The sequence below is a fragment of the Nicotiana tabacum genome, chromosome 8 (assembly GCF_000715075.1).
Source record: "Nicotiana tabacum cultivar K326 chromosome 8, ASM71507v2, whole genome shotgun sequence".
Taxonomy (NCBI): domain Eukaryota; kingdom Viridiplantae; phylum Streptophyta; class Magnoliopsida; order Solanales; family Solanaceae; genus Nicotiana; species Nicotiana tabacum.
The window spans coordinates 32,934,620-32,957,434 of NC_134087.1; the positions used below are offsets into that span (position 1 = coordinate 32,934,620).

At 37.8% G+C, this 22,815-nt stretch overlaps 1 protein-coding gene across 1 annotated transcript; it reads right to left on the reverse strand.

Annotated features, from left to right (window-relative positions):
* Positions 1-16,543: 16,543 nt before the first annotated feature.
* On the reverse strand, positions 16,544-19,119 carry LOC107793045 (putative pectinesterase/pectinesterase inhibitor 7). The gene is made up of 2 exons (XM_016615324.2): positions 17,999-19,119; positions 16,544-17,906 (listed from the first exon to the last, which is right to left on the reverse strand). Exons 1-2 carry the CDS (start codon positions 19,017-19,019, stop codon positions 17,215-17,217), a joined length of 1,713 nt encoding a protein of 570 aa, XP_016470810.1. The 5' UTR covers positions 19,020-19,119; the 3' UTR covers positions 16,544-17,214.
* Positions 19,120-22,815: the final 3,696 nt, after the last annotated feature.

The following is a 22,815-nucleotide window of genomic DNA, read 5'->3' on the forward strand; positions in this document are numbered from 1 at the left end:
ATCCCGATGATGTTAGGATGTTTGAGGAGGGTATTACCCACTCGGTGGTTTGTGTAGGAGGGCCGACCCGTATTCTTGAGATTTCTTCAGATGTTAATCTCCCGGGGGACACGGAGGATCTGGTGCCACAGTTTGACATTTTATGTTCTGCTACCGAGAACGAGGCTCTCCGGAATGTTCCTGATGTCGATTTGATGAATGAGGTGGCCGCTTTGGGTTTGAGGGTACGTTGCACTTTCTTTTATACTTCTCCTATTTTTCTTGTTTATATGGCTTTAACCCATCTTCTCGTTTTTCAGACGTACATGGTGGAAGTGGAGAGTATGCGCAGGGCCGACATTCGGGCCAAGTTTTTCTTGAAGATGTTGGAAAAGTATCGATGCTATCGCAACAAGTGCCGTGAGATGCACGAACGACTGAGGGAGAATCCTGGTGCTCGATCCCTCGGCGAAGAATTGGAGAAGAGAGATCTGCAGTTGATGGAGGCCATTCGCAAGAATAGTGTGCTCGAAGAGCAACTTTGCATGAAGGATGAAGAGCTCGAGGTGGAAAGGGGGTGGCTGCAGAGTGTGACTATCTGCAGGGGAGGCTAAGGTCAATGCATGCCGAAATGGAAGAACCTTATCAAGGTCGAGACGACAAGTGCAGAGTGGATGGGAAAGATGGCCGAGTTGGAGAGGAAGGTCGACGGGCTGTAGAGTATCGAGAGTGCCTGATCTATGGCTTTAGCACAGGAGGCGGCCCTGGAGAACACTATCCGCGTCCTCCAGTCTGAGCAGGAGTTGTAGAGAGCGACGACAATGGTAATGGAGGCGAGGCTTGAGGAGCGCATTGGTGAGATCGATCGGAGAGCTTCGACCTTAGAAGATCGGGTCGCCGCTCTTGAGGCTGAAAAGGAATGACTGTTGGCTCAAATTGAGTCTTCCTCCGTCGATGTTCCCCGCCTTCTACACGAGCTTTGGGTTCTTGGTGAAGCTTAGCGGGATATATACAAGAGCCTGTGGGAGGCAGGTAATATTACTGAGGCCGCATATGAAGGACCACGAGCAAAGGAGCGAGAGACCCGTGTCAGCTGTGGTTATGACTCTGCGACTCCGGAGGCCGAAGAGGGCGTAGATGATGAGGGAAAGCTTCTTGGAGATGATGGTGGCGGTGATGACGCCGAGTGAAAAAATGCTGTCTTAGTCTGTTTTCTATTTTTTTTATATTCATCATCGATTGTCGTTGTTCCTTTCTCTTTTTTTTTATTATTGGATTGGGACATATGTAATCTGCGACCGTTAGCGCGGTGACCTTGTATAAAGAAGAATTTTTTCGTTGTTATCTACCCCGTAATTTATCTTTGTTTTCGCTTTTTGTGACTTTGGCGTAAGATGGATTCCCGTATGGCGAGTCCCGATCTTTTCTTCCCTTTTTGTTTGCTGACGGCCCTTGGCCTTAGATATATTTCGAACTTTTCCCTTTGGCGATGGCCCGCGGACTTGAGGGTGTGATTTCGAACTTCTGTCGAAATATCGACCCGTCGTTGTTTGATTAAGGTCGAATTACTTCTTTTTGGAGAAGGCACTTGGCCTTAAAGGGTGTTATTTCGAACTTATCGAAATAGCAACCCATCGTCGTTCGATCGAGGTCGAACTCTTCTTTTTGGCGAAGGCCCTTGGCCTTAAAGGGTGTTATTTCGAACTTATCGAAATAGTAATCCGTCATCGTTCGACCGAGGTTGAACTCTTCTGTTTGGCGAAGGCCATTGGCCTTAAAGGTGTTATTTCGAACTTATCGAAATAGTAACCCATCGTCGTTCGATCAAGGTCGAACTCTTCTTTTTGGCGAAGGCCCTTGGCCTTATAGGGTGTTATTTCGAACTTATCGAAATAGTAACCCGTCATCGTTCGATCGAGGTCGAACTCTTCTTTTTGGCGAAGTCCCTTGGCCTTAAAGGGTGTTATATCGAACTTATCGAAATAGTAACCCATCATCGTTCGATAGAGGTCGAACTCTTCTTTTGGCAAAGGCCCTTGGCCTTAAAGGGTATTATTTCGAACTTATCTAAATAGTAACCCATCGTCGTTCGATCGAGGTCGAACTCTTCTTTTTGGTGAAGGCCCTTGGCCTTAAAGGGTGTTATTTCGAACTTATCGAAATAATAACCCGCTGTTGTGCGATCGAGGTCGAACTCTTCTTTTTGGCGAAGGCCCTTGGCCTTAAAGGGTGTTATTTTGAACTTATCGAAATAGTAACCCGTTGTCGTTCGATCGAGGTCAAACTCTTTTTTTGGCGAAGGCCCTTGGCCTTAAAGGGTGTTACTTCGAACTTATCGAAATAGTAACCCGTCGTCATTCAATCGAGGTCGAACTCTTCTTTTTGGCGAAGGCCCTTGGCCTTAAAGGGTGTTATTTCGAACTTATCGAAATAGTAACCCGTCGTCGTTCGATCGCGGTCGAACTCTTCTTTTTGGAAAATACCCTTGGCCTTAAAGGGTATTATTTCGAACTTATCGAAATAGTAACCCGTCGTCGTTCGATCGAGGTCGAACTCTTCTTTTTGGCGAAGGCCCTTGGCCTTAAAGGGTGTTATTTTGAACTTATCGAAATAGTAACCCGTCGCTATTCGATCGAGATCGAACTCTTCTTTTTGACGAAGGCCCTTGGCCTTAAAGGGTATTATTTCGAACTTATCAAAATAGTAACCCGTCGTCGTTCGATCGAGGTCGAACTCTTTTTTTGGCGAAGGCCCTTAGCCTTAAAGGGTATTATTTCAAACTTATCTAAATAGTAACCCGTCGTCGTTCGATCGAGGTCGAACTCTTCTTTTTGGCGAAGGCCCTTGGCCTTAAAGGGTGTTATTTCAAACTTATCGAAATAGTAACCCGTCGTCGTTCGATCGAGGTCGAACTCTTCTTTTTGGCGAAGGCCCTTGGCCTTAAAGGGTGTTATTTCGAACTTATCGAAATAGTAACCCGTCGTCAGTCCTAGTTTTTGGAGAATCAGACATCCTTTGGGGGAGTCCCAGTGCCTTAAAGGGTGTTATTTTGAACTTTTCGAAATAGTAACTCGTCGTTGTTTGATTGAGGTCGAACTCTTCTTTTGGCGAAGGCCCTTGGCCTTAAAGGGTGTTATTTCGAACTTATCGAAATAGTAACCCGTCGTCGTTCGATCGAGGTCGAACTCTTCTTTTTGGCGAAGCCCCTTGGCCTTATAAGGTGTTATTTTGAACTTATCAAAATAGTAACCCGTCGCCGTTCGATCGACCTCGAACTCTTCTTTTTGGCGAAGGCCCTTGGCCTTAAAGGGTGTTATTTTGAACTAATCGAAATGGTAACTTGTCGCCGTGCGATCGAGGTCGAACTCTTCTTTTTGGCGAAGGCCCTTGGTCTTAAAGGGTGTTATTTCGAACTTATCGAAATAGTAACCCGTTGTCGTTCGATCGAGGTCGAACTCTTCTTTTTGGCGAAGGCCCTTGGCCTTAAAGGGTGTTATTTCGATCTTATCGAAATAGTAACCCCTCGTCATTCGATCGAGGTCGAACTCTTCTTTTTGGCGAAGTCCCTTGGCCTTAAAGGGTGTTATTTTGAACTTATCGAAATAATAACCTGTCGTCGTTCGATCGAGGTCGAACTCTTCTTTTAGGCAAAGGCCCTTGGCCTTAAAGGATGTTATTTCGAACTTATCAAAATAGTAACCCGTCGTCGTTCGATCGAGGTCGAACTCTTCTTTTTGGCGAAGGCCCTTGGACTTAAAGGGTGTTATTTCGAACTTATCGAAATAGTAACCCGTCGTCGTTTGATCAAGGTCGAACTCTTCTTTTTGGTGAAGGCCCTTGGCCTTAAATGGTCTCATTGAAATAGTAACCTGTCGTCAGTCCAGTTTTTGGAGAATCAAACATCCTCTGGGGCAGTCCCAGTTCATTTGACATTATTTGCATCAGAGAGTGCAATTTCGGAGAGTACGAAACCTTGCTATTTTGCTTAGGTTCGTTCTGCACACACATTGTAGTTTCCTTGTCTGATTCCTACCTTCCGGCTTAGAGGTGTCATCGGCGAGCGGTATTTCGGTTGTCTTGTAGTAGTTTCTCATTCTTTAATTGAGATGTTTCTTTTCTTGCTCGCCCGCACGACATTTGTGTTCCTGCTTGAGCAAAGAGAAGAAGGTGAGTTAAAATGATACTTTCCTTACCCCCATCCGATGGACCGGTGAATGAGAGCAGGTTTGTAACGTTGCTCGTTTTGTTTGGCATTTTGACGGTTGATGGGGTGGGGATTTCTAAATTTGGTGACTCTACTCGGCTCTCCTTCCCCTTCTGTGTTGCGCCTTTGTCCCGCGTGGGTTGGGTTTTGCCTCAGCGCTCTTTTCGGTGGGTAATCATATTTCTTGTCTTTGATATGGAAGAGACTAGGAAATTTCACTATGAAATTCCCACAGACGGCGCCAAATTGTTTGACTCAAAAGATATTGGAACCTTTTTGAACAAATCAATCAAAGAAAGTGAATGGGTAAATCTTAGTCAAACATAATAAATTCCAGATCAATGAGCTAACATAATAAATAGTATATAAGATGAAATAGATACAATCGATCTTATTGAAACTTTCGTTGTGTCTCCTATTAATCAACGGGGGAGGTTGTTTTCAATATCCTTCTTTGGAGATTGCTAAATTGTTCCTTTTGTTTTTAGGAAGATTGTAGAAGAGGGAAGTAAGGAGAGAAGGAGAAGCCATCCTGATTCCCTTTAACCGAAGGTTTTTCCTTACTATATATAGTCATGGGACCTTTGCTATCTACTTGGTCCGACGCTCTTACATTATGTCTGTCTTGGTCGTCCTCTAAACATCGTTTCTTCTGGTTCGACGGGTATCGAGAATGTTGGATATGGAATAGGCAATGTCGTCTTTCACCTTCTTGCCGCCTGGACGGGACGTTGGTTGGCTTTACAACAGCGGTTAGATTTTGACTAATACAATTACCACCATATGTTGATTACATTGGGCTCAGTATTTCAGTTTGTTTAGAAAAAGGTAATGGTACTGTGAATTCCTAAATTGGACTCCAACAGCCTGGAGAATATTGTGACATAGTTGTTGTTGTTGTAATTATTCCTTCCGGAAAAAGAATGGATGGATTGTTGCCATGCGATTAAAATATACTCCTCCCTTTCAATTTAGACGAGGGAGTTTGATTTGTCACAAAGTTTAAAAAAAAAAGAATGACTTTTTAAATACTTGATGCTATAAGCTTAAGGGGCAAAATTTTAGTAGGGCCACAAAATTTGTGTAACTATAAAAACATCTCATTAAGGGTAATTTAGGTAAAATAAAAAAAGTTTACAATTAAATTATTTTTAAATATAGAAATATGTCATTCTTTTTGAAACAGACTAATAAATAAAGTGTGTCATCTAGATTGAAACAGAAGGAGTATGGAGTAAATTTTTTGATGTAATGACTAGAATTTCACCACTAACGTTTCTTAAAATCTCTAAGTCATGACATTTGAAATCGCAATCAAGGAAGAAATTAATGTAATATAAAATAGGAGAAAATTAATTTAGTTATAACTCTAACGGAAAGGCTTTTGTTCCGAGTTATCGAACAACAAAGTTTGGAGTTTGGAAGCTACGTAGTGGATCATGGTCGGCTGGTGAAGAAAGACAACTTCGATGCTATATATGCTAAAGCTGCCCATCTTGCGTGGTATTTGGCTAACAAAGAAAAGGGATTTTCTTTTCCCTTAGGCCTAATTTGTTTGCACTTAATGAAGGTGTGAATCTTAATCATTCAGATCTCACACATTAAATGCATTTCTTTTTAAAGTTTGAATCTTAATTATTCAGATCTTAATCATTAAGCGTATTTGTTTTTTTTACTTCACAACCACTTAATGAGTTTGGATAGGTTTGTATGATTAAGATCTATAACAGAGACTTAATTTCATTAAGATGCTATCACATATTCATTATTAATTGCCGCCACCGCCTACCATTATCAACTACCACCATGCCACCACCACCACCACCACTCCCCACCGCCACCTCCACCTCCACCACCACCACACCACCATCATCCTCAATCATAGCCGCCACCATTATCCACTATCACCACCCACTATCCCCACCACTTCGACCACCATCATTCTCACCTACAATCAACACTCATCCACCTCAACTACCACAATTGACTACCCCATCACCCTCAACAACCACAGTCGGCACTGCCCATCATTGTAACCTACCACCACCCACCACCTTCCTCAGTCACAACTACTACTACCACCCGCCATTATAAACTATCACCACCACCCACCACCATCCTCAATCATAATTGCCATAAATGCCAATCATTACTAGCCACTAGCATGAACTGCCATCATCAGCCAAAACTACCACCATCCACCGCCTCTAGTCGGCATTCACCCGTTAGCCATTACACCCAACAACTATCATAATTTAAAAATCTATATATTTTGTTGATAGAAGATTAGATTAGTTGTTTATTAATTTTCAAATAAAAATAAATTTTATACATTCAAATGTTAAAAATCAAGCAGTCTTAATTATTTAGTATTCAGATCTTAATACATATCTTAATATATTTAGATGTGTATTCAGATTTAGATGTCTTAATCTTAATAAACATCTTTATATTCAAATGTGTATTCAGATTCAGACGTCTTAATCTTAAAAAAAATTTTAGATGGTGGAGGCTCTTTTAAATTTTGGATTAATTTATGGCGTATCTTTTTTGATCAATAAAAACGATAGCAACCCCCCCCCCCCCAAAAAAAAAGAGCAAAAGAGTGCGCCAACCATTGACACATTATCATCAAAGATATAAGCGTTTAGTTAATCTGAAGCATGTTTATGTACATGAGCTTTGTATGGGTAAACCGAGCCCTTTGGTACGCAATAAGTGCAGTCCTGATTTGAGAAACCAAAGCTACGCAATCTCCTATTTATTACATTAGCAAAACACTCGTCAGCGCCGAGACAAGGTAACCACACCTCGAGAAGCTGTCCCTAGCACTAGTCATAGCTTCACGAAAGCCACATTAAAGTGTTTCAAAACAAATGGGCGCAATCTAGAATCACCGAGCATGATTTAACTTGAATTAAAAATTTGAGTTTGAGAAATGAGAAATGAGTGAAGACTTGAAGACTTGAATACATCAATTTGAGTTTGAGAAATGAGAGAGATTGATGATTTTGTGAGAAAAATGAAAGAATGAGGGGGTATTTATAGTTGAAAATAAGGAAAAGTGTAATTATAAAAAGTTTGGGGTTAAAACAAAGTTGGGGAGGGTTAAATGGCTATTTTACAAAGCTCAAACTGCTATTTTTGCAGGCCAACAACCATTTTTTAAATGTTGCAACAGCTAAAAAAAAATTTTGGATTTTTTTTAAAAGTAGCCGTTGGGCCCGTTTGAGCCCGTTTAGGACCGGTTGAACCGACCCACTTAGGACCCGGCCCGGACCCAAAACGATCCTGGTCCTAACGGGCTTCTTCAATGAACCAACCCACTTAGGACCCGATCTCGGGCCCAAACGGTCCCGGTCCTAACGGGCTTCTTCAATGAACCGGCCCACTTGGGCCTCAAGCCCCCTGGTCCGGGCTTAAACGAGTAGGCCCGTTTAGGCCCACTATCTATATGGGCTCGTGGGCCTGAGCCGGGCCTAACCGGCCCACTTGCCACCCTTATTTATTACTGTCATATATATTATATTTTTGGATCATTGAATAGTGTTATCATTGCTTGTATTCATTGCTATCTAGACAAAATATAGTAGTTAATTATTTGGTCTTGACACTGGTAGCTTTATCTCTAGGATATTATTTTTAACTAAAATTAATTCTTCTTTTACATAAATTTAATTGGTCGAACTAAGATTTATATTTTTATTAAACAGCTAGCTTGTTATGAGATTATTTAAAGCAGTTGGGAGATAAGTGATGATTATATTAAAGTAATGCAATTCATCATCATATCGTGATTGCCAATTTATGGGGATGCTATATAGGAGTAGACAATATCTATTTGATCCAGAATCTGGACTCAGATTACCAGCTAGAGTAACTATAATTGGGTGTTTTTCATTACCTTGCCAAATTGCTAGGTGAGATGTTCGCTGGTGATTTCAAGGCGAAAGGAGTGGCGCTGGAACCGGACTCTCGCTTCAACATTATGAAATCGTGAACAGTGGAAAAAGATAAAGTAGGAGTATTGTGGATGGCCAAATGAACAACCAATGGTGTACTACTTCTGATCCGGTTCATACAAACTTTTAATATCATGTACTACATGTTAGTCCCTGAAGGAATCCTAGTACTCTTGACCTATGAAAGATAAGGTCAGAGAGTAAAGCACAATTGACTAAAGAAAGTCACAATAAATATGCTATTTCTGTTCTCTACTCTTATTCCTAGCAGATATTGTTACGCCAGAGTTCTCTCTTATCCAAAAATAAGATGGAAAAAGAAGAAGGTTATGTTGCGGAAGCCAAATGTATATAGTGTGAATGAGTCACAACTACTATATCAAAAATTATAACAGCCATCAAATAATAAATAAGACAATAAAACAACAATAAAAGAAACACCAGAATTTACGAGGTTCGGCCAATTTTGCCTACTTCCTCGGACACATCAATATTTTATTTCACTCCAAAAATACAAGTGAAATAATACTAAAGATAGAAGATACAAATGCCTTAAGAAGATAAGAAGGCAAATGAGAGGTGTGTTTAAATCCTAAATATTAGACCTTCTTTTATAGGGAGAAATTCTTCCCAAATTAAGTTTTCCACCGATGTGGGAGTTTGCCATTTTCAACAAATCTCCACCTTGGCAAATTTTCACATCTTCAATTTTCTCTCGGTAACAAATTTTGGTTGTATCTTCATCTTCAATCTTCAGTGTTCAATAATGTTGATCAAATCCAAACAATGTTGAAACTTGATCGCAGTAACCATTTTTGTCAGCATATCAGCAGGATTCTCTGTAGTATGAATTTTCTTCACTGTGACTCCACCTTCTTCTATGATTTCTCGTACGAAATGATACCGAACATCAATGTGCTTCGTCCTTGCATGATAAACTTGGTTCTTCGCTAATTGAATAGCACTTTGACTATCACAAAAAATTGTGATACGTTTTTGTTCAACACCAAGCTCTTTTAGCAACCCCTGAAGCCAAATTGCCTCTTTCACAACCTCTGTAATAGCCATGTACTCCTCCTCTGTTGTAGACAAAGCAACTGTTGACTGCAAAGTAGACTTCCAACTAACTGGTGCCTTTGCAAAAGTAAATACATAACCAGTAGTTGATCTTCGTTTGTCCAGATCACCCGCAAAATCTGAGTCACAATATCCAACTACAGACTGATTGCCTTCCTTCTCAAAAACTAACCCAACATCTACAATATTGTGAATATACCGTAAAATCCACTTCACAGCTTGCCAATGCTCCTTTCCTGGATTATACATATATCTGCTAATAACTCCAACAGCTTGTGAAATGTCAGGTCTCATACAGACCATTGCATACATCAAGCTACCAACAACATTTGCATATGGTACCCTTGACATATACTCCTGTTCAGCTTCATCTTTTGGCGACATAGTAGTACTTAGCTTAAAATGGGGAGCAAGTAGAGTACTAACCGACTTAGTCTTCTCATCTATGCCAAAACGATGCAATACTCTCTTCAAATATTCTTTCCGAGATAAACAGAGTTTCTTTGAACGTCTATCTCTTATTATCTCCACGCCAAGAATTTTCTTTGCCTCACCTAGTTCCTTCATCTCGAACTCCTTCTTCAGTTGAATCTTCAACTTATCAATTTCTTCCGAATTCTCGGAAGCTATCAACATATCATCAACATATAGTAGAAGATATACAAAGGAACCATCTTTAAGCTTGCGCAAATACACACAATAATCGTATTTGCTTCTCTTGTACCCTTGCCGCAACATAAACTCGTCAAATCGCTTGTACCATTGTCTAGAAGATTGTTTCAATCCGTACAATGATTTTTCAAGTTTGCACACCATATTTTCTTTTCCAGCAACTTTGAATCCTTCTGGTTGAGTCATGTAGATTTCCTCCTCCAAGTTTCCATGTAAAAACGCAGTTTTTACATCCATTTGAACTAGTTCCAAATCCAACTGTGCTACCAAAGCAAACATAATTCTAATGGAGGAATGTTTTACAACTGGAAAAAATACTTCATTGTAATCAATTCCCTCATTTTGAGCATATCCTTTGGCCACCAATCTTGCTTTGTAGAGAACATCTTCTTGGTTAGGAAATCCTTCTTTCTTTGCAAATACCCATTTGCACCCAATTGATTTCTTTCCCTTCGGGAGATTGGCCAATCTCCATGTATGATTCTGATGAAGGGATTGTATTTCATCAATCATGGCAATCCTCCACTTATCTTCTTCTAAACTTTGGACTGTGTCTTTATAAGTGGTAGGAACATCATCAGCTACAATTGAGGCGGCACAAACAATCGTCTCTATAAAACGAATAGGTTTTGTTATTGTCCTTTTTGGCCCGCTAGTTGCAATTGATTCAAGTTGTTGTTGAGGTTCCTGAGTTGGAATCTCCCTCTCTACTGGCTCTTCTTCCAGAGGATAATCTTCATTTGTTTCCTCCTCTGCTTCTTGTGTAGAAAAAATAAATTTTTCCTCAAACTCCACCTGCTTAGAAACACCCTTATTTTGTTTGGTATCTTCTATTACCTTATTTACCATAACAGATTCATCAAAGGTAACATCCCTGCTGAATATTACTTTCTTTGTCATAGGACACCATAAGCGATATCCTTTGACTCCAGAAGTAATCCCCATAAAAATAGCCTTCTTTGCCCTTGGATCCAATTTTGACTCTGTCACATGATAATATGCAGTTGATCCAAATACGTGCAACAAGTCATAATCTACAGCAGGCTTTCCATACCATTTTTCAAATGGTGTCTTGCCATCAATAGCAGCAGATGGTAGACGATTAATGAGGTGACATGCATATGTAACTGCCTCAGCCCAAAACTCTTTGCCCAAGCCAGCATTGTACAACATACACCGTACCTTCTCCAGTAAGGTCCGGTTCATACGTTCTGCCACTCCATTCTGTTGTGGTGTATGTCTGACAGTGAAGTGTCGGACGATGCCATCATTTTCACAGACCTTATTGAAATGATCATTTTTGTATTCATCTCCATTGTCCGTGCGAATACACTTGATCCTCCTGCCTGTTTGATTCTCCACCATCGTCTTCCATTTGAGAAAAATTCCCAGCGCTTCATCTTTGCTCTTCATTGTATACACCCACACTCTTCGGGAAAAATCATCAACAAAGGTTACAAAATAGTGTTTCCCACCCAATGAAGGTGTTTTGGAAGGACCCCAAACATCAGAGTGTACATAATCCAAAATACCTTTAGTATTATGGATCGCTGTACCAAATTTAACCCTTGTCTATTTTCCTTTGACACAATGCTCGCAAAACTCCAAGTTGCAAGCCTCTACTCCTTTTAACAATCCTTGATCTAATAAAGTTTTCAAGGATTTTCCTCCAGCATGTCCCAAGCGCATGTGCCATAGCCTGGTTGCTTCTGCCTCTCTTTCGTCACTGAATGTTACTGTCGCTTTCCCAATAACTGTACTACCGCAATAACGATATATGTTATTGTTCTTCCGATTGGCCTTCATTACCACTAGTGCACCGGAGCATACTTTCATCACTCCATTTTCTGCAATGATTTTGAACCCTTTTGATTCTAGGGCTCCCACAGAGATGAGATTTTTCTTCAAACCCGGTACATGTTGAACATCTATTAATGTTCTGATCATTCCATCATGGTTCCTTAATCGTATTGAACCAATGCCATATGAGGTAAGAGGGCTGTTATCCGCTGTGTGGACGACTCCATATTCTCCTTCTTGAAAATCCACGAACCAGTCCCTGTTGGGACACATATGATAGCTACAAGCTGAGTCCATCAACCATATGTCTGATAATGTTGATGGCTCTGTTGTAACTAATGAGAAGTCTGAATCATCACCATCAGCTACATTTGAATCCATAATGACCTTTCCATTATTATGTTTGGCCTTATTCTTCAACTTCGGACAGTCTTTCTTCCAGTGCCCCTTTTCTCGACAAAAGACACATTCATCTTTGTTGGGTCTAAATTTTGACTTGGATCTTCCTTTCTTTGTCCTCGTTTGATTTTGAGGACGACCCCTCACAACCAGTGCTTCTCCTTCTCCGCCCTTCTGTTTTTCTCCCTTTCTTTGTTCATAGCTGTACAAAGCTGAACAAACTTCTCTGAGAGAAATTTCGTCATTTCCATAGAGTAGAGTAGTTTCAAGGTGCTCGTACTCATTAGGAAGTGACCCCAACAACATCAAGGCCAAGTCACCATCATCAAAAGTTGCATCCATATTTTGCAAATATGTGACCAACTTATTGAAACTGGTGATATGTTCATTCATCGTGGTACCGGGAACATAGGTGAAGCGAAACAGTCTCTTCTTCATGTACAATTTATTTTGACTGTTTTTCTTCAAAAATTTATCCTCCAGTGCTTTCCATAATTTACTTGCAGAAGTTTCCTTTGTGTATGAATATTTCTGCTCTCTAGAAAGGTAGGATCGAATGGTACCGCAAGCAATACGGTTGATAATTCTCCAATCTTCTTCTCCAATAACATCTGGTCTTTTTTCTTCAATGGCAAGATCTAGCCCTTGTTGAAAAAGGACATCTAGAACCTCGCCTTGCCACATCCCAAAATGTCCTGACCCGTCAAAAATTTCTACCGCAAATTTTGCATTTGACACAATTCTTGTCATAAGCGAAGATTCCAATGATGATGTATTGTTGACACTTGATGTAGATTCTTCTTGTTTATTGTCTCCCATCTTTGACATAAATATTATTTAATAGCTGACGACACAAATCAAGATTATTTCCTTTCTGGTGTGGAAGATCAGACTAAGTTGCAACCACAGAGCATACTCAGACAGAACCTTGACTCAGATACCAAGATAAATCTTTTCTGATGTGGAAGATCAGGCTATGCTGCAACCACAGAGCATACTTAGACAGTACCTTGGCTCTGATACCAATTGTTGCGGAAGCCAAATGTATATAGTGTGAATGAGTCACAACTACTATACCAAAAATTATGACAGCCACCAAATAATAAATAAGACAATAAAGCAACAATAAAAGGAACACCAGAATTTACGAGGTTCGGCCAATTTTGCCTACTTCCTCGGACACAACCAATATTTTATTCCACTCCAAAAATACAAGTGAAATAATACTAAAGAGAGAAGATATAAATGCCTTAAGAAGATAAGAATGCAAATGAGAGGTGTGTTTAAATTTTAAACATTAGGCCTTCTTTTATAGGGAGAAATTCTTCCCAAATTAAGTCTCCCACCGATGTGAGAGTTTGCGATTTTCAATAGGTTAAACTAGTTACATGCTTGTTAATCAAATTCTCGAATGGTTCAAGTCTTTTGTCAAGCCTTGAGAAAGAGCAATACCAAATGGCTGAAAATTGTAGATGTAACAGATATGTAATGTGCAGGAAAAAATAAGATATCAACAAATGACAAGAATGTCCTCGTACTAAAAAGTCATACCTGCATGGCAAAAGAATTTGACAACTTATCAACAGAAAGAAAGAATATGATAGTAACAAGGCTAAGATTATTAACTGAATCTGAAGAATGAATATGGCAGTCTATGAGGAATTATGAGAGTCAAATGTATAAAAACGGAATACCAATTTACTGAAAGAAAAGCTATGATGCCGTTCGACCAAAAAAGTGTTAAACCTTTTAGTTAAACTAATTAATAGAGAGATAGGAGGGTAAATCTTAGCCAAACATAATTAACTCTAGATCCAAACATATTGAGTACAAAATCGAAGAAGACCAAGCTTGTATAATATTTCTTAAGATGATTAACAGACATCAGATGTAAATGATAAGCTTACATCTTTAACATGTTTGCACCATATCGTAAGAGCACAAAAGGAAAAGAGGGAAAGTTGTTGATAACTAAGATATCTATTTTTCTTGATTCTATAATGATGATTATAAAAAGTTGCAGCCAAATCTGGGCGGGGGTTTGTTGTTGGTGATCTCCTCTTGTTCTCATCTTTGATACATTGCTCCTCTCTTTTCTTAAATGGGATCGGATCCCCCGATCAGCGACATTATCCTTTCATATATATATATATATATATATATATATATATATATATATATATATATATATATATATTATCAACCTTCCCTTTTATCCAACGGTCTTTACCCAATGGACCCTTGCATGACTACACTCTTTCTTACTTGCCCCGGTAGTATGACGTATGCATTGTCGTGCAGGCCTTCTGATGGCTCAATCTAGACAGTGGCCGAGATGGTCGCCGCTGTACGACTACGACTTGATCGACCCCTTATCGTTCCTTTTAAAAACAACCATCTTGTGGTCAGATTTTGACCCATACAGATATGATAACAAGTTATCAACATACCTATAGCAGAGGTATCCTAAGAAGTATAACAAACAGAGGTTTACTTTGCTGACTCAGTTCACATCCTTGAGTCTTTTTATTGATGCATCAAGAGAGGTTTTCTTCTATGTATTTTGCTCGAACCCCCTTGCGCCAAAGGAGCCAAAGAGCCGATCCAATTGATCCCTTAACTTCTCCGAAATGGTTACAACTTTGCGGTAGTACAAAGTTGAATCTAGTGATATTGGAACAACTCTTGTCAATTCAATTGAGTTGCATTCATCTCCATAATTAGCTCTTGCAAGAGAGGAGAACAGGTGAATCAAGGACATGAGAATAACAATCACTATTAAAACATTGAAATTAGTTACGAATTTCGTTGCTAATATTTTGTTAAATTGCTCGTAGCTAACAGAATATTTTGAATAATTAGTCGCTAAATAGGATTAGCGAGGAATTTTGCTATTTAACTATAGAATTTGTCCGTTACTAATTCATTTTTTTTAGTAGTGAATAGTTAGAGTCAAATTTATTTTGTGATAGGTTAGTGAAAGTGTCATTCATATTTTACATTTTGTTTGTTCATTAATTTCATTTCTTAGTAGCAAGTATACCGATCGTCAATTCCTTTCAAGCAGATTAGTACATAGTGTTTTAGATATCTCAACTCGTTTCTCTCCCAAAGTCGATGAACAAAACAAAAGATGAATAACAGGTGAAACGAGAATTCTTCTCAAGCAGATTAATATTTCCAATTTTTTATAATTAATTGTGTTAGCCTGATGATAGATGCGTATTAAAATATCTTATCTTCTAGCTCACAATAAGTGACCAATTTGTTTTTGGCATACCCATTAAGAAAATAATAAATTCTAGACGAAAATAGTTAGTGTGACTAAGCTATCATTCATTAAATGTTGCACCATAGTTATAGTACTCCCTCCGGTCCACAATAAATGACTAATTTGCTTTGGGCACACCCATTAAGAAAATGAATTTTTACCTCATATACCAAAGGTTAACACCTTATTTATTTTAAATAAATATCATTTAAATAAATTATATTCTATTGATACCTTTTAAGGTTTATAGCAAAATATTTAATTTTGGTTACCTCCTTGCCCTAAGCCACTAAATACGCTAATCAGTTACAATATTTTCTTTCTCTTTCTATTTTGATACATCCCATTCTATTCCCCCATCCCATTAAAATTTCCGATTGTCTTCCTCTTCTCTGTCTAGCCAACGATTCTTTCCCTTTCATAAAACAACCAAATTCCTTACGAAATATTCGAAGACCAAGAGGAGTAAACGAAGCTGTTCAACTGAAGCTATTCAAGCCTCAGTTGGTTATCTTTCTTCGTTGATTTGGGAATACAGACGTGAGACAAGGCAAGGAAAACCCTACATCTGAACTTGAATTAGAATTGAAAGGCTTAAGGCTAGGGCACAAATGAGTAGAAATAGTGATTTTCTCCATTTTGGAGTAGAAATTGAGATGAAAAGAGGGAATCTAGGGAAAAGGGACCTTTTCTTTTTTGGGTTCTTGATTTGGTTCTACTTATCCTCTAGCTCGACGAGACGACATTAGGGTTGTTCTTGAACAAAGACGGCGGAGTTTGGGGCTGAGCAACTTGAATTTTCTGTTAATATATTTCAATGTATCTCGTTGTATTTCCATGTATTTCACTGTATTCATTGTCTTTTTTTCATTGTATTTCAATGTATCCCGTTGTATTCTATGTATTTCATTGTATTCACTATCTCGCTATATGCCATGAATGTATTCATAAGTTTTTTTTAATTAATATAATTTATGTATTCAGATGTATTATATTATTTCTCTGAAGATTGCTATGTTTTTGAGATATTTTCCGTTGAGAATCTTTTTTAACTGAAAATACAAAATTTATGTGTTATAATTGAGTTTGTTGAGTTATATTAGGAGTCTATTATATTAATTGATTCACTTTCCGTTTAAAAATAATGTAATCCCTTATTTCACGCCGTAAATACAGTCGAATACAATAAATTTGTCCAGCTGTAATCCCATGTTTCACTCCATGAATACAGTCGAATACAACAACTGATTAACTGGACTTCCCTGATTCACGCCTATTTTTGCTACTGTATTCATGAATATAATAGCTTAAATACATCAAATACATCTTATAACCACAGTAAAAATATCTATAATCCGTAATATAGCAAATGGTATCTATAGATGGCTAATTACTACTAAAAGAAGGTGCTTTATGAAAATTTCTCTTAAGAAAATACTAAATTCTAGACAAAATTAGTTAGTGTAACTAAACTACCCTTAATTAAATATTGCAGCATAGTTAATGTGAGGAGTAAAAGACTTTTTAGGGATACGTACATAAAGGTAATTTTGGAAAAACAAATTGAATTTTTTCTTGACTATATAAATGGACACTTATTTTGGACTAAAATAAAAAAGCAAATTGATCACTTATTGTGAACCGGAGGGAGTAATAGTCCTGAAATATTCATTAGTTCATCAATTCAGGTATTTGACTTAGCACAGTACGTAATGAAGATAAGTTTGCAAGAATATTATATTTGTAGTAACCTGAGAAGATTCTCTTTAGAATGCTTATTAATTCTGTTAAAACAATTTGTAAGATAATGAAAGAATAAAAAAATCTGAAAGGGAAATGGCTAGTCATGGTTAGAGTAAGGTATTAAAGTATGGCACTCCAGTCTGAGGCAACCAATCATCTCCTAGTAAGAAGCCAGATACTGTTAAGTTAGCAGCATCAGTAGCGTTAATAATGTGGACACCAGGCCACGTTACTCTGCCAGCACTGTCCGATCCTGGTCCAGTGTTATTGAACTCACCATAGTAAGATGTATTGAGCGCAAAATCTCCTGACCATTCTCGCCAACCTAATTGATGGACGAAACCATCTATAAAAGATTGCATGTAAATAGTCCTCGAGTATTCTTTCCATGGCCTACCAAGATATGTTTGGGTGCTACTGTTGCTGAATGCCAAGTCATCTGCTGCCTTGATTGTGCAGTTTTGGATGGATATACCTGTGTTTTGGTTTGGATCTGTTCTGCCTTGTGCTGTTATTGCGTTGAACTGATTACCCAATGGCAGCCGCGGGTATAAGTTGCAATTCTGAAAAACGGCAGCAGCATTACCGAATATGAAATCCACAGTACCATAGATGTCACACTCTCTGTAGAATTGCCTAAGAGAGTGTACGTATAGTGTATCTTGGTAACCCTCGAAGCTGCAGCTGTAGAAGGTGGATAAGTCTGCTCCATTCCGAACTGCAACTGCTTGGTGCTTGATTGCTCCTGCTGTGTTACGAAAAGTAATGTTCACTGCAACAAATCCTAGACCAACCACAGCTGTAGAAGAAGTCAATTATTGTGAGCTCTAGCTACAACCATGTTAATTACATGGATTGAACAAGGAAAAAATTAAGGAGCTAGGTACTCACAAAACGTAGAAGAATTAAATGTTGTCCATCCATCAACAAAGCTATGATTGCCGGTGATAATGGTCTGGTTGATGCCATCACCAATCATCATTAAATACTTCTTGTTCTTAGCGATGGAGACATACTCCTCGTATACACCAGCGGTAATGTATATTAAAAAGTAGCCAGAGGTGGACATGGAATTGTTTGGAGCAGCAGCAACAGCATCAGTTATGGTGCTGAAATTCCCACTTCCGTCCTGGTTTACTATCACAACGTCTCTCACCAGAACCTGGTCATCATCTTGCTGCTGGAGCAGCTTTCTCCTGCCAACAGTCTCCAAAATTGCTTGGTTTTGTGCAGACATTTTTAATGGCAAGTGACCATTTTGGACCAGTTGTTTTTGGCTTGGGTGAGTTTTAGATCCCTTTTTCTTCTTAGGAACCCATCCCTTTGTGAACAAAGCTAATGAAACACTGTAAAGTTTTGTGTCATTAGATAGAGGTTTAATAAGACCATTCCTCATACTCCAAGCAGAAGACGTCGCCTCGAGTCCATCCAAACAAGTTTGCGTGTTTGTTAGAATGGCACTGAGCATGGTTTGCACGTCGTCAGCTTCCAAGTTTGGTAGAATTTTGGAAGTCCCATTAACAGTTCTGAAAGAAGTTGAAAGATAGTCCATGTTTAGCGCAGCTAGGAACTGGCAATCCTCGAGAGCACGAACAGCACTGGTTGTTAGATGTTTGGATTTGCGAAGGTATTTATGGATGTGGGACAGGAATTTACGAGCTGAAGATAAGGATTTACGAACTGAAAAACGACCATAGTCATAGACATTGGCGTCTATGTTTCCTGTGATCGGAAGCACGGATCTGCAGAAGGAAGGGTAGGGAGTGGACATGCAAATGGTGGAGGGAGAGACAGAGATGTTTGTAGGAACATCAGCGGCAGAAGATTGAGAAAACAAGATCATAGCTAGGAGCATAAGAATGCAACTAAGTGTGACATAATGAGTCAAGAAAAGCTTAGACTTGTTAGCCATAGCTTTAAGTGTCCACAGGAAATGGTGAATGCATGTGAGCTTAGCTTAGTGAATGCTTATATATATATTGCACAATTGCAGTCTTACAGAGGAGCTTAGAGGAAAGATGGTGATAATTAGTTCCTTTTGCACATGAAGGATTGTGTATAGGTTTTGGAACGGTGCAAAGTCAACAAATTATTTGCGTGGCCATTTGCCAGAAACCGCGTCGGTTTTGAATATGATGCAGTATTCATTGATTAGGCTCAAACAGAGAGACAAATTTCGTGTCTGGTGCAGTATGATTACTCCTGCATATTACTGACATATTATCCGTATTTAGTATATGCAGTTAATTAGCTGCGTCTGTTTGAGAGTATATATTGTCAACGAAATGGGCACATGCCAACTGGGTTTCCTAACATACTTATATACGACAACATCGCAAGAAATGAAAATCTAAATCTTGTAATTTGAAAATTACTAGCATACTTATATGCATTTCCATTTTTGTTCTCTATCTATAAATAGAAGTCGGTGGCCACAAGCCCTCTTTCCAACTGAAATGCGAGGGGCGGGAATAATTAATTTGCATGATCGGAAACCAGTGATAATAGGAATTCATGATTCTGTGCTTGGGTCTGCAAGAAACGTGGATTATATTATTCCGTGGAGAGAAACTAGAAAGCATTATAAATATATATTATTATGGAGGTTCATTTAGTACTCCATTGTAAATAAGTTTCATGGAGAAGCAGATTCCGCCGTAAATATGTTTATTTATTTGGTACTCTATTGGAAATAAGCCTCTTGAAGAAGCTTATCATTCCACAGTGGCGGACCCAGACTTTTATATAAGCGGGTTCAGACGTATACCGAAGTCCTTAAAAATAATCGACCGTAAAAGAGATATTGAGTAAACAAATAAACATGGTTTAACTAGTGCTCTTTATTTTGGCTATAACAAAACCTTAAAAAAAATTTGCCTATAAGTTTATCTATTTACCTTTACAATTTGACAAGTTATTAAACTTCAGAAAATTTTACAAATTTTGCTGTACCAATAAGTTTGATCTATATTTATAATACTAGACTTTATTTATTCATTTTAATTAAACACTAACTGTTATAAAAAAGAAGAAGAGCTAAGCTAAAATAATAATTTCATATAGAAAGAGATTAAACTAAAATTAACAATAAATGAAGACTAAGAAGAAGTGCTGGTAACGAGGAGGGCCAGAAAGTAAAAAGATTCCAAATGATGTTGAACCTGGTTTCGAACACACAACCAATTGAAGAACAGAATCCGCTTGCCCATCCCAGCAAGGCACAGCTTTGGTTAATCGGCTTCAACTGTTCTGATTTTATACCATCGTTTTTCTTCAAAAAATAATTTCCACACATAAATAGTAAAAAATATTATGTACTCCGTTATGGATAAATATTATCCCCAGTAGAAGATTATCTATATCTGGTGCAGTAGCAACTTACAAGCAGCTTACACAACAGCTTGCAATAGCAGCTTACACATCGGCTTCCTTTCTTCTATAAATAGAGGAGATTTCAGTTCATTATTGGCATGAGTTTGAAGTTGAATAATACATCAATCTCTCTCTCTCTCTCTCTCTCTATATATATATATATATATATATATATATATATATATATATATATATATATATTGTCTTCGATTTATTTACTTTACAGTTTTTATTTTATAACACGTTATCAGCACGAGACTCTGTCATTTTGAGCATTTACTTTGAATTTATTTTCTATTTCAATGTTCATCTCCGATGTAAGGCGACGCTCTTACCACCGTAGTTAGATCTTGTTCATTTCGAGCATCATAAGACAGATTATATCCTTCAGGTGGTGAGTTTTTCTTCTTGACGGTAGTGATGAAGATATCACTTACATCTGGAGTGGCCAAATTTGCGTAAATTAATTGAGCCTTTTGCTTATTTTTTAATATCTTTATCATCGCTTGCTTGGTTATATGCTACCTACGTATACAGTACCTATTTTGGTATTTGTTTTCGTACTAATTATCTTAATGAAGGAGTACAAAGTGGATAACATTGTTAGATCCACTTAAACTCTAGTAGAGTTTACAAAAAATATACAACCACCAGAAGCGGTTATGTTTCCATATATCTCATTGTAACTAAATTTTATGAACCACCAGAAGTGGTATATGCTGCCTATGACCACCAGAAGTGACAATTTAGGCTTTCTATGGTTATAATTGAAGATAAGCTAGATAAATATTCTCTATATTATATGCACGTCTCGATTTACTTCCGAAGTAGTAAATATTTTAAAAGAGGTTGAAGCATCACAATTTGATGTGATTAATGCGCGTTTAGATAATTATATTTGATTTCCTGAAGGATGAGAATCTTTGATAAATATTAATTTATTCCCTGAAGCTATGTGATAATATTAATAAAGCTCGTAAATATGAACGCACTCTTGATGTAAATATATTACAATTCACCTCCAGAAGAGGTAATTTAATTGAGAGAATATATACTCAATTTGTTGTATTTTAAGTTTGCTTCTGAAGAAGTAACGTAATTGAAATTTTCTCCTGAAGTAGGAAAATATTATGAAAAGGTGTTTTCTTGTGCTTAAACAATTATTTTATATTGTTTAATTATGATTTTCTCTCATGATACCAGAAGTGTCTGAGCAATATTTGATAGTACAAAATATATCAACAACTCCTGAAGAGCTAACTGTTTGTCTAGAAGACATATGACACCAGTAGTGTCTGATAAATATTAGATTGTGGATAATAAATGAAGGCCCTCGAATAGATTATATACAAATATGACATTCATATTATATGATTATGGTCAAAACATATGTTGTAGTAAATTTGAAGTTTACTAATACAAATGGCTATCATATTGAAACTACAAATGGCTGAAAGATTGAAAATCTTCATGTTTCCACAACCATAGGAGTAAAATAATATGTATGTGAAATGTTACCGACCTTATTCTTCAATTGTACTACATCATGTATCGCAGTAAACCAGTAGTTTATTAATGCAAAAGCAGTCTCAGTAAAAAAGTTTTACTGAGGAAAAAGTAGCTATAGTAAATCAGAAATTCCCTAATATAAAAGTAGCCACAGTAAATCAAAAGTTTACTAATGCGAAAGTTTATGCCCTAGTAAACCAGAAGCTTACTAAGAGATAGCACATGCAATGGTAAACTTGAAATTTTCATTTGCCATTTTTAAATGAGCTATTTGAGAATTCAGATAAGCATATACTGACGAACTAGAAGATTCTTCAAGAATTCTCTTGTGTTGCTTGTTCTCATAATAAATTTATTATACCATCTAAAGTTGGGACTAAGATCCCTGAATTCTGGAATATATAAAAGGTGAATATGGGCCCATTCACCTATCATGTGAGCCAATTATAGATGCATATATGAGATGGTTACATGTGTGTTTATTGTCAACCTGCAGTTTGACATTTGAAATTGCTTTTCTCAATTAAGAGCATAACTTTCAGATTATGAAATCAAGACAGTTCATCTTTAAGATGCTGGTTTATATCCAAGCTAGTTTAGCATTGAATACCTCCTATTAATGACTAAACTATTGCTTATGAGAACAAAATTTCATATGTTGGTCTAAGATTTTTTAAATTGCATACATCAACACTTGTATGCATTAGACCAACAATATATGATAAGTCTTCCCCTAACAATTGGTTTAGGATCAGAAATCAAATATTTTACTATCTAATAACTTTTGATGCGTAGTATATGATTAATTTCTCTTCCACAAAGCACAC